Raw genomic sequence first — 12834 nt, 5'->3', positions numbered from 1 at the left:
ACAAACTCTGTTTCCATTTTACAAATGAGAAAATTGAAGCATGAAAAGATTAAGTGACTTTCTGCAGGTCACACAGGAAGCCTGTTGCAATGCCTAGCCCCATACTTTAAATACAGCTCCATCATTCCACCCATGCGGGTTCGTGGTATTGTGCAGAACAAATAAATATGGTCGTCAAATCACAATACGGAGAAGATAATTTGTCCTGTGTTCTGTACAACTCTTGCTGCTGTTAGATATTTTCCATGAAAAAATAGGTACATGACTACTTCTATGTCATTTGCATGGCACCATGCTGGTTTTTTTCACTTAAGATCAGTGTTCTGTCCTAGGAATTAAGTATTGAGGAACAATCTGAATGTGCACAGGACTTCTATCAAAATGTAGCGGAGAAATTACAGACCCGTTGGAAAGGTATCAGACTCTTCTTTCTCTCACACCTTACCATTGAAACAGTATAATGTTTGGGCCACTTGCATCTCCCGAATCTCTCGTGCGCGTGCTCTCTCTTTGTGTCTCTCTCTCTCTCTGTCCCCATGTGACATTGTTACTTTTTAGTAGTAAACACTCTAATGAGAGCTATTCCAAGTAACATCACTGTATTTAAGATTCTGTAAAGTTCTGCTATCTAAATTGATTGTCAGAGGGTATTTAAATATTTTAAAGAAACCCTGCCAAGTAACAGTTCAGTTCACAAAACATTTGTTGGTCCAAAACTTAAAAACAAAAACCAAAAAAACCCCTTAATTGTTGCTGTTTTTAAACTGGTATATTCAGTCCCTTTTTAATTTTCTAATTTTCATACCTATGCTTTCATCTTTCTTTAAACTGTTCTGCAGTTTAACTTGTATTATTTGTATGTAATCTAACTGTCTGTTTACCCAGTATTTGGTGTATTCCCTACTCTTGGAGTGGGAAATATCCCAGGGAGTGTATTTTGAGTGGCACGTACCTTATTGTGATTATTCTCAAAAAACTTTAAGCCGCCTTGCCTCTAGGTGTAGTTACATGTGCATGGAAGTGCGTAGTAAGTTCATGAGGCCTCTAGCTCAGATATTTCATACTATAAAATGCATAGCAGCAGAACCAAAATTAAAATTCATAGTGCAGAGTAATACTTCAGTCCACTTCTATGTCTCTCGAGCATGTCTACAGTCAGTACAGGTCTGACTGTACAGGCATGACTATTCTGACCCTTGAAACAAGACCACTTTCCTTTTGGTTCCTGAAAGGCAGAAACTCCAAAATTGAAAGCAGAGTATATTAAATGTCTCCCCATTGTAAACTGTGTCAAGGACCATGTCTGTTCAGGGGTTTAAGTAATTTTTTTTAACCTAGATATTAAACCTCTTTGGAGCTAGGAACCTGTTTGATCTTCAGCTTCATGCCTTGCCTTCATATGCCTAGACATATGGTTATCTCAGAGCATCCACACTTGCTCCTTACTGTTGTATTATTCTTTACTTCTGAAAAGCATTAGATTCAGTACATCGGTACCTATTGTTTAACTCACATTTGACTTGAGCAGTAGAAGGGAATAACTCATACCTGTGCTGACTCAGTGGTTACTGTGGCCAACTGGCATTAAGTCTTCACAAACAATCCTATGGGTCCGTAAACCATCTAATTTACTACGTTTGGGGGATGGGTTTGTATCTTTCAGTTTCCCCAGAAAAGGTTGAGAAAGCAATGGACCAGATTGAAAAATATATCATGACTCGATTGTATAAATATGTGTTCTGCCCTGAAACAACTGATGATGAGAAGAAGGATCTGGTTGTCCAAAAGAGAATCAGGTAAGGATTTCTGAAGAGAAATAATCTAGAAGTCCAAAATCGCATGAGTGATGTCTGCCATTCATGCCGAAACTAGCATGCTGAAATCTGGTGCAAGAGTGGCACTAATTTATTAACTGAAGACAATGTTTTGGATTAATTCTTTTGTAGCTTTTTGTTAAGGTAATGGAAATGACTACACTGGGTTATTTCATTTGAAATAATCATGCACTCACTTGTAGCATATTAATTATAATATAAATGTTTTTCTGGGTAGTAATCTAGTTTCCTCAGTGGGTTGAAGTGCTTGCCTTGTCAAACAGAAGGCTCCTTATATGATAGCTTAATTAAAGAAGCTGTTAGCATACTGTTAACCTTTGCCGCTGACCTCAGACGACTTCATTGCTAGGGGTGGTGTGTGTTTTCATTTGTTTCTCTTGATAGGGCTTTACACTGGGTTACTCCACAAATGCTGTGTGTTCCTGTTAATGAAGAAATTCCAGAGGTCTCCGATATGGTTGTGAAAGCAATTACGGGTTTGTGAACTATAAACTAGCTTGTCTTCTCCAAATTAACTATCTGAAGAAGTAAAAAGTATAAACACCTGCTTTTTCATAGAGACTATATTTTTTGCTTTAAACAAGTGGCTACAATCCTGAATATTGTATACATAAATTCATTCCTCTGCAGAAACGCTTTGGACAAATTTGCTTCTGTAACTCACATTTGTTCACTGGTATCTTAAGGGGTAGATATGCCTCACTTAGGCCCCAATTCAGCAAAGCACTTAAACCCAAGCTTAACTTAAAGGATGAGAGTAGTCTCATTGAGAAGGTTGAGATTGGTAAAATTGAGGTGCTTAGCAACCATACTGAATCAGGGCCTTGGAGCATAGCTGTTGTCATTCTTCTGTGAATCCTAATATTTGTACTGTTTGTCAACTATTGAAATCAAACAAAACTTAGTTCTGCTTTTTGGGAAATGGGTTCAGTTTTTGGATCTGCCACAGACTAGTAGAGTGATGTTGGGCTAGTTTCCCACCTATAAAATGAGAATAATATTTCCTTACCTCATGGAAGTGTTGTGAGAATAAATCCCAACAATGTTTACTCTGGAACTAGGTTGAAGTGGGAGGCATATAAATACTTAGTTTTCATACAGTATCAACTAGAGTAAATTAAACACAGATAGTGCAATCTGATAGCAATCCAGTGGGTCACCCTTTACATATGGATTTACTTTTGTGGGCTTCTGATGAATGGAGATCTAACTATATAGGGTTTTTATTTTACAGATATTATCGAAATGGATTCAAAACGTGTCCCTCGTGATAAATTAGCATGCATCACCCAATGCAGCAAACATATCTTCAACGCTATAAAAATCACAAAAAACGAACCAGCTTCTGCTGATGACTTCTTACCAACACTTATCTATATTGTTTTGAAGGGAAACCCACCCCGTCTGCAGTCCAACATCCAGTATATAACCCGCTTCTGTAATCCAAGCAGGTTAATGACTGGAGAGGATGGCTACTATTTTACCAATCTGGTAAGTTCAAGAACAGTGTTGAAGCTCTATACCATACGATCATCTGCTGTTTGATCAAGGCATTCCCAGCAAAGGTGAATGTCTTAATACTGAAGGAAACAGAAAATGTAGTTGCAAGATAATGTGAAACTATTCTTATGAAACAGTGTACTGCTGTTCAGGCTGGAGTGCACTCCCTTCCACTTTTCATTTCTTCTTCTCCCCCCCCCCCACCCTTCTAAGTTAGGTGAACCTAACAATGCCTTGGTTTCCTAGCCACTTCTTTAACCAGTTCAAGCCCTTGATTCTGACCAGTGTTTTGCCCGTGCAGACCTGGGCAAGCTTTTATTATGTAAGAAAAGTGAAAGTTCAGCTACCACTTGATTTACGTTAACCTCAAGGTTCAGGCATTAAAGATATACCAGATGAAGAACCATTAACTTGTAACAGTTTTGAGAAGGTTGACTCGACTACTAGCTGTTTAAAATCTGCTGAGGCTCGATTATGCAGCGCTTGTGCATGCTCGGTTGCCATTTGAGTTGGCAGGATTTCATCATGTGAAAGGCCTGCAGGATCCAGCCATTGATAGAGAGGGACAGTCCTATGGAAGTATCCCTAGAACAGGGCGGGCGTGTGTGTGTTTGGCTGAACAAAACTATGAATTTGGATACCCTGGAATTTGCATATGTAACAATTCTACAAGAAAAATGAATTTTTTTCTTAATATGAAATACTTCAGTGTGTGTTCTAAATAATGCTTTCAGAAGGAGAACGCTTCAAGCTGAGATGCATTCCTCCCATTTACTTTTTCAGAAACAGATTAGATGGTGTAGCATGAAATTATGCTCAGTACATAACTAAAACAAATGCACCTAGTATAGAGTGCTGCTGTCAACTGTGTCTTTTCATTCTTTCACTTACTGTTCTTTTTCAAAATGCAGTGACCCCAAATTTGCAATGGAGCTTCCTCATTCAGTCAGCACACAATTGCTTTGTACAGCCAAGATGACCTGATCTGAATGGTGTTCTGCAGTTTCTTAAAATGTTAGTTATTTTTATTTTTTGTGAACGGCCTTATTTTAACGAGGCTACGCTGAGAGGCTTTTCAGGAGAGCAGCAATTTGCTGTCAGGTGATCTGTTGAACCATTAAACCAACCACCATATTGTTTGTATAACAGCACGATTAAAATGCAGAACACTTGTTGTTTTGGGTTATGACTTGCATCATGTACCCTGCAATGACTCTCTCTCTCTGTTCTGTGTGTAGTGCTGTGCTGTGGCCTTCATTGAAAAGCTGGACGCTCAATCTTTAAATCTAAGCCAGGAGGATTTTGATCGCTACATGTCGGGCCAAACGTCTCCAAAGAAACAAGAGTGTGAAAACTGGTCATCAGATGTGTGCCTAGGTGTTAAACAGATGTATAAGAACTTAGACCTCCTATCTCAATTGAATGAGAGACAGGAAAGAATTGTCAGTGAAGCCAAGAAGCTTGAGAAAGACCTTATAGATTGGACTGATGGAATTACTAAGGAAGTCCAAGATATTGTTGAAAAATATCCATTGGAAATAAAACCAAAAAATCAACCCTTAGCAGCTATTGACTCTGAAAACGTAGAGAATGATAAATTGCCCCCACCATTGCAGCCTCAGGTTTATGCTGGATGATAATTTACCATGAAAGTATTAACTTCAGAAGGAATTCTTACACACCTATTACTATTTGCTGCTTGGAAAGGGGAATAAGTTTGAGGCTAAAAAAATCAAATGAGTTTAAATCAGTACATTTTTAAAGGTACAATTATTTTGTTTAGAGTGTAATAAATTGTATTTATTTTAGTCAAAGTAGGTTTCTATTAGGCTTTTTTGGTTTTTTGAACTGAATTTAAATTTTCTACACAAAGCCAATGTAATTTTTAAGCAACACTAGTCCATTGACAACTTTTTCCTGAAAGCTTCCTTCTGGGCATGCACTTATGTGTTTTTAAATAATGAGTTTAATTTAAATTTAAGAAGAAAAAGATTCTTGAATAATGCAAGGCTGGGAGTTCTAGCAGAAACTCAAAGGTACCAGTGTTCCAGGGTCTGAATTTATTCTGTAGTTGTAATGATGAAAGATATAGTGTAAAATAAATATGTAGAATTGTAAATAGGTTTAAAAAAGTAATGTTTCAACTGTGCATGGCACCTTGTGTATTAGTACAAAATGATATATAAAAATGTCCATTTTTAGCTCCTTTTCTTTAGTTCAATATTAACTTCACAGTATATAAGGAAGTACACCATTAATGTATTTTAGCAAGCTGGATGATGCAACGGAATGAACTGCAGATTTGAAAGCTTGACAGAACTATATCATAGTATTCATAGCTTTTAAACGCATTCTTTATAATAACTCTTGGGATCTGAAAATGGAAATATTTTTTCATCTTAACATTTCCCTCCATTTTTGTCAGTATACTGGTGGTCTGTTGAGTTGCAGGTAGGTGCTGGTGTTGCTTATTTCTAAGAAGAAAGAGCATTGAAGCAGGTTTTGGAAGGAGAGGAAAATGACAGACTTGGAACCCGTGGTGATAGTTGTGGGGGAAATGGCTCAAATGCTCAGCCAACAGTGACTGACTCCTTTTCCTAATACAGTGAGTTTGTATTGTTTAGCCATTTCCCACTAATGGGTTGGGCCTTGACCACTTTCTCTCCTCCTTCTCCCCCCCCCAGTCAAGGCATGCATCATATGAACCTGTTTTAGAGGCTGCTTTATTAAGAGCATGACCCTTTGCTGTTAGCAAGAAAGAGCACGTTTACTTTTACAAAATTGCACTATTCTGGGCTTTAGTGATTTTTGAGTACTGAAAGTTACCAAGCTAAGCATCAAGGTTGATACAGTTCACTTCCCAAAAGCTTTAAATCACTGTGTACTGTATTTCATTTGAAAAGTAACCCGCTGGTTCACTCCACAAAACGTGTAACCATTTGCAGATTTTTTTTTATATTCCAGTGAAACATTTTATATATCATTTTAAATATCTTCCAGTTAATTTAGTCTGCCATGGCTTCTATGTGTACCTGTGATATTTAGTGCTTTTCAGAGATACGTTCCTTAGCTTGGCTAAGGGCTGTTCTTAAGCAACTTTAAATTTTTTCCATCAAGGGGAGGGTACCTACCTCTTCATTGTATTCCATTGCTTTAAAATTACTGATACTTCAAAATTTGCACTGCAATAATTTCAGACCAAAACTGTGACTTGTCCTATTTTTAATTCTCAAATTGCTATGTTTAACGGTTTGAACTATGCATTCCTAGTGTTTTAAAGATAACTAATTACCCACATTTCCCTGCAGAGATGCAACAATGAGTCAGTTGATCATAAGAAATTACTCTGAGTAGTTACTGTTCATTGATGAGACTCTGCTCCTAGACTGTTCAAGACCTTATCAATGCTTGTAGTGAGCCTTTATTTTCTCTACGTACATTAGGTGCTAATTCTGATATCCAGGTACACATTTGTCTCTTTCCTAAAAATAAATAAGTAAATAAATAAAATGTACACATCTTTTAGCTACTGCATACTAAATTGCTGTTAAATAAAAATATGTGCATTCTTCCTTTGTTAATGAGTTCTTTAAAAATCCTGCTTTTATTGTAATGCTGCTATTGTTTAAATATTTGTTTACTTATGTCAGGCATCTGTTTTTTCCATATTTGTGGAGGGGAAGAAACATTGGGTTTTCGTGTGTTCTAGATTTTGGATTTGAACTTCTGACTCTAAACACATCAGAGTCTCAGTAGCAGAACTGATTTTGACCTTGGAAAAAGATCACTGAAGCAGAGAGCAGTGGAGTAATCAAATGACATAATTCTTCTAAAGTGCTTTTCTAGCTAAGGTATTTCTAATTCATTTTTCAAACCACCAGAGTTCTGTCACAGGCACAAATTAATTCTCAATACCTCTCTGAGGTGGGTGAATTAGTTTCATACTCACTTTACAAATGGGAAGACAGGTGGAAAGGTTGTGTGACTTACCCAAGGCTCTAGAAGAAGCTGGTATCAGAGCTGTAAGGAGAACTCAAATCTCTGCATACTTCCTGGGGTAATTCGGGTTCCAGTCTATCACTTATATAACTAGACTGTGTCTGCGATGGAAAATAAAATTGTGACAGGTTTTTAAAGCAAATGGCTTAAGATATTTAGCCTTGCCCACGGGCGGACAGTAAACAGACAAACCAATCTACAGTGTAAGCTATTTAGATGGCATATTTAAGCAATAATGTACTTTGCAGTGTTTAAGATATAAAAGGAAGTTTTTCCCAGTCCCAAACAGATTATAAGGAAGACAGACACAAAAAGACAGGATACAGTGGGAAATCCAAAGCAGGAAATAACTTGAAGGGTTTTTATATTTGTGTTGGCCTGCTTTTGAGGAATCAGAGAATAGAGAGTCTTTTTGACTGCTGAAATAGCCGCAGTAGCCATGAACATTTATAATAGTAAACAGGAGCAAGTACTTGCCAATCAAAATATTCAGCTACCAGATAAGGGCAATAGAGGTCACTGAAATGGAGAAGACAGGCTGCTAACATGTCATGTCACAATAACTGTATGTAGTTAGAGATTGCTTCTCATTTTTACAAGTGTAGAAAATCTGTACCATAGTTGGTTAATGCTACTGAAAATAATGCGTTAGGGAATTTCTGATCAACGAGCGGCACAAAGTTGTCTTTGAACATGAACCAACTACTTACTGTGCCTAGATCAGAGAAGCTACTTTACAGTAAGAACTGTTCCCAAACTGTGCATTCTTCTTTTAGTAGTGTTCGTATGGGTACTCCAGGTGAGCCTATGTGCACGCCTGTGCACTCTTAACTGGAGATTCTTAGCAGCAGTGTCTGCATCTGTATCCTAGACACTCCTGTGCTCCGGCATGAGGGTACACAGCGCGGGGCTGATCAGCCAGCACTCCAGTTCCTTCTCAGTCACCTGCAGCTTGAGACAGAGCATTGTGGTGGTCTGTTTAGCTAGCCACTTGGCTTGCTACATCTCTTGCTCATATTTTCTTTATTTCATAGTATTTTCCTTTGATTTTATTTTTTCTGTTTAGCACAGTTTGTACTTTTGGGGGAAGGGGTTCCCTCTTCCCGTTTTTTTCTTTGCCTGATCTAGGCCTTTGTTTAACTTTTCTCAGGCTTCAATCTGCAGCCTTGAGTTTGGGTTATGCCCAAGACCCAGAGGTCAGACCTGCAACAGGTCTTTTCCCTGCAGTGATGGACATTCAGGCTGTCTCCCTTGATTTGGGGAGTCTGACATCCCCTCTAAATGAAACATCTGTGGAGGTTTCAAGAGTAGATCTAAGAAATTGAGGAAGGACAGGCTAAAACTCCTGTTAATCAAGCAGTCTGAGACCCCGGGGTCTAGGTCACCCCCGTGTACATCAAATATACCAACCAGCTTTGCTCTGGCAATAAGTGAAGACGCTGGGGGCCCTGTGCCACCACTCAGAACTCAAATGTCACCCCTTTGGTATTGGTGTTAGGAGACCTTGTATCTTGTTACAGGCTCCCATCCCCTCCAGTACCAATACTAAGCTGCTGGCAAAGAAGCAGTGCACCAAGAAGCCTCCCAGAGTGGCACCAGACTCAGTGCCTTCAAAGTATGAGGCCTCCAGAGTCAAGGCGAAATGCTCGTCACGCACAGTTTGTTTTCAGTACCATCTCCATTATCACCTGACATACTGACTCCTGAGGATCCCTATCCAGAGTCCCGATTGCTCTCCTGACTCCTGTTCCATGAGGACCTTCGCACCCTGAATGATCCTGAGTCACCTCTTCTAAGCAGGTTTGAGAGAGACTCTTTGCCGGTACTGACTCTTTCTAGACCCTACCTACTCTCCATCCCTGCCATATTTGATGGTAATTCATCCTCTAGTGCTGCACCATTCCCACGCAGACTCAGAGGGTATTGAGAGATTTCCAGATGGTACCAACTTGACATCTCCAGGTACCTTCTCACTAGGCAGCCTGCACCTCAGTATCATTACAAATTCAGGTCCTTCTCCAGGCCCAGTACTGGCAACCTCCGCTCCTGTGTTGGACATGGAATGATACCTCATCTGACTCAAGTGTCCGTACGAAGGTCCTCTGACTTCCTGCCTGCCTCCCTCCCTCTCTCCTTCAAGGTTCAACCTGAGGAAGAAACTTTCAGCAGGGGAAATATCCAGAGGCACTGGGGCCCACCCTTATGCTCCACTTCAGTGGGCACAACGGAACCCAGTTCTACTGCATCCCAACTTGTCGAAGGCATGTCAGGAACAAAAATCAGTGCCCTTGACCCTTTGCTTCTCAGACACATCTCATGGAGGAGCAAGAACCAGCTGAGGAGGAAGAAATACCTCCTTCCCATAAGTCCTCCTCTTCAGCAGATGAGGCTGTCATACCTCCACCATCTTACTCTGATGATTTCAAGGTCTTTCAAAACCTGATGAAACACGTAGTGGACAATACAACTTCCATTGGAGGGGACACAGGAACTCCAGCATTCCTTGTTGAACATCCATCATACGTCCAAGGCGAGCTCTCCCCAAGACTGTGCCCATTAACAACGCTCTCTTGGCCCCAGCAAGCATAGTGTGGCAAAATCCAGCTCCCATCCCACCTATGTCGACCACAAGTGGGCACTGAATGATGAGGTATTCTGAGAGAGATGTCTTATGTGGGGTCATCCACAGATAGGTCTCTTTGTAACTCTATCCAGTGCAAAGGGCAGATGATTCTGCCTGAGGGGAAGGCATGGCTGCAACTTGATGGGAGATGCCCCAGTCATTCCCTTAGCCTCACATACTGCTTTTCACTTACTCTCCACCTCCCTTTCTGATCAAGATCCTGAACAAATTGAAACAAGAAAAATTATTATCCATCTTCATAGCACCATCTTGGCCAAGACCTGTGGTTCCCAGAGCTGATCTGCCTGTCCTTGCAACCACCTCCGTCTTCTCCTGACGGTGAATCTCCTGACCTAGAAGTCAGGATCCATTGCTCAACCAAATTTTTTGACACCTCACCTCATTGAGTCCTCCTGGGAGCCAATACAGAGGATTTAACATGGGAGTCAGGTTATATATGCATCTAGACTAACCCAATACTGAGGTTTGCTGCTGAATTCCAAATGTGTTGGTGTCTGGTACCCCACTTGCTAGACCAGCATACAAAATTAGTCATCTGGCTCCTCCATGTTCTAAAGATGGAATTACAATTTTCACATTATTTTAACCTAACACCACCCAGTGAATGGGTTGGACTGAAAGGTTTACTAGGGAATAAATGATTGTTTCTGATGATGTATCTTACTGTGGGACAATAGGTATTGCAGAACCACTGCCAGGAGAATGCCCCTGTTCACCTTACAGTCTTCAACTAAAACAATTATTGAAGCTTTTGGAATGAAGTACTTAGAGACTGTCAAAATACACTGTACTTAAAATGTCCCTTACTCCTGTTCCGGAAACTGACAGTGAGCTGACTTCAGATCTGGCCTAATAGGCTACAGCTCCCTCTTCAGTGAGTGTTTTACACCAGACATTGATCCTTTAAACAGTTGTCCAACATCTGATAAAGCAATAATACTTTTCAGCTGTAGATCTCAAAGTGCTTTACTATGGGGGAGGAGGGGAGAAGGAGGAGATCTAGCCCTATAATTGTAGGGCACCTTAAATGCCTCTTTACTCATACATTTGCAAGGTTGGGCCTTATACTGTGGTATGTAACTCACAACAGTAAAGGAGATTATATAGGGCTAGTAGGTGGGGTCAGTGGTGAGCTGGAGCTGGTTCGCACGAACCAGTTGTTAAATTTTGAAGCCGGTTTAGAACTGGTTGTTAAAGGGGTGGGCAAACTCCAGCCCGCAGGCCACGTCCTCACCATGGGACCGTCCTGTCCGGCCCACCTGAGCTCTCGGTTGGTGAGGCTCCCCTGAGAATCCCTTTTTAATTTTTACTCACCCGGCGGCGCTCTGGATCTTTGGCGGCAGGGTCCTTCAGTCGCTCCTGGCCTTCGGCAGCAGATCCTTCAGTGCCGCCAAAGACCTGGAGCAACTGAAGGAACCGGTTCTTCAGCTTTTGGCAGCTCATCACTGGGTGGGGTCATGCGTTTGGGAATCTTTCACTGCAAACACTTTGGAGTATCTACTAAATAGGATAGGTGAACTGCCGAAGAACATACTGTAGACCTTTCAAAAGAGTAACTGAATAACTTTCTTTTATAGAGTTTCTGTTGAATTGGGCTCTTATTCGTCATGCTTTATTGTGTCCTTGCCATTTAGATTTCCAAGTTGTAATACTGCTATAAATTGTCTCACCAATGATAAAAGCAACCTGAACCTAGTGTGACGTCCAGGGGATGGAATTGTGTTGTTGAAGGTCTGGACTGCTCAGTGAATTTGTGGCCCACCAAACATGGGTTTTCCAGAATCTAAACGTTCTTTTCAAAAAGGAAAGTTCCTACTTCTCCTGGATGCAGAGATAATCTTCCAAATGTGAACTAAATATAAACCACTACAGCGTTTTCATATCAGTAAACAGACATCATGGCTCACAGATTAACTACGCTCTCATTCAACTTGATAGAATATTAATTTCAGAGCATTTTGTTACTTCACGTCACCTATAATTATTTAATGGCTGGTCATTTTAGCAACTGTGATGGAGTTGAGAGCAAAGCCCACATAAAAGGGAGTTGAAAATGGGAGAGACCAAACCAAGGGCAGAAACAGCAGTGCTTGTAAAGATGAGTAGTTGCCCAGTGAGAGAGAATGAATGCAGCTAGAAGGGACTGAATAGAGTTTAGTGACGACATAATGGCAATATTCTATCCTTGATCTTGGTGTAAACCACCTATTGATATCAGTAGGAGGCCCATTGTGGACTGAGGGAATATGGAGTTCTAACTTTATACCCCAGTCTGTGGACATAAGTAAACATTTAAGTTGGTCCTCTCTACAGCATGAGCTTGCCGCTTCATTGCAGGTCGCAGGTAGTGCTGGTAGCACTAGCTGTCACATAACTAATATCACACTGTATGGTAAATATACACATTGCCCTCCATGTAGGGTGACCCTACGTCCCGTTTTGGCCGGGACAGTCCCTATTTTAAGCCCTGTCCTGGCCGTCCTGACTTTTTTGGCAAAATTGGGTATTTATCTAAAAAACAGGGTGCAGTGTGGAGGAACATGCAGAGGGGCAAGTGGTAACCCCAGCCCTGCGTGGGGTGGGAGGGCTCGGGCGAGCAGTGACCCCAGCCCCATGAGGGGTGAGGGCTTGGGCCAGTCCGCTGCAGGGTCTAGTTTTCCCTTTGGGAAATATGGTCATCCTACCTCTATAGCTCACCTTTAAAAGAATATTAAATATTACAAAGGCACAAAGCTGTTCAGTTCAATTTTTTGCACATTTATTATGACCTTAAATTTTTACTTTTTTTTTAATTAAGATTATAAATTCATCTTCCTCCTTTCCCTCTTCTCCCCTCCCTGTTGTTCCTGGAATACT

The 12834-nt window shown here is 40.6% G+C and overlaps 1 protein-coding gene across 2 annotated transcripts in view; it reads left to right on the top strand.

Moving 5' to 3' along the window:
• Window positions 1-6916, top strand: part of RABGEF1 (RAB guanine nucleotide exchange factor 1) — a 33453-nt gene extending 26537 nt beyond the window's left edge. For both annotated transcript variants that reach the window (XM_077836755.1, XM_077836753.1), the window contains exons 6-10: window positions 333-414; window positions 1664-1796; window positions 2220-2311; window positions 3070-3326; window positions 4574-6916. In XM_077836755.1, coding sequence (XP_077692881.1) covers window positions 333-414; window positions 1664-1796; window positions 2220-2311; window positions 3070-3326; window positions 4574-4972 — 963 coding nt within the window. In that variant the 3' untranslated portion in view covers window positions 4973-6916. The remainder of the gene's footprint in view (window positions 1-332; window positions 415-1663; window positions 1797-2219; window positions 2312-3069; window positions 3327-4573) is intronic.
• Window positions 6917-12834: the final 5918 nt, after the last annotated feature.

This window comes from Eretmochelys imbricata, chromosome 17 (assembly GCF_965152235.1).
Source record: "Eretmochelys imbricata isolate rEreImb1 chromosome 17, rEreImb1.hap1, whole genome shotgun sequence".
Lineage (NCBI taxonomy): Eukaryota > Metazoa > Chordata > Testudines > Cheloniidae > Eretmochelys > Eretmochelys imbricata.
The sequence above is the reverse complement of the archived record's forward strand: the minus strand, read 5'-3'. Positions and strand labels throughout refer to the sequence as shown.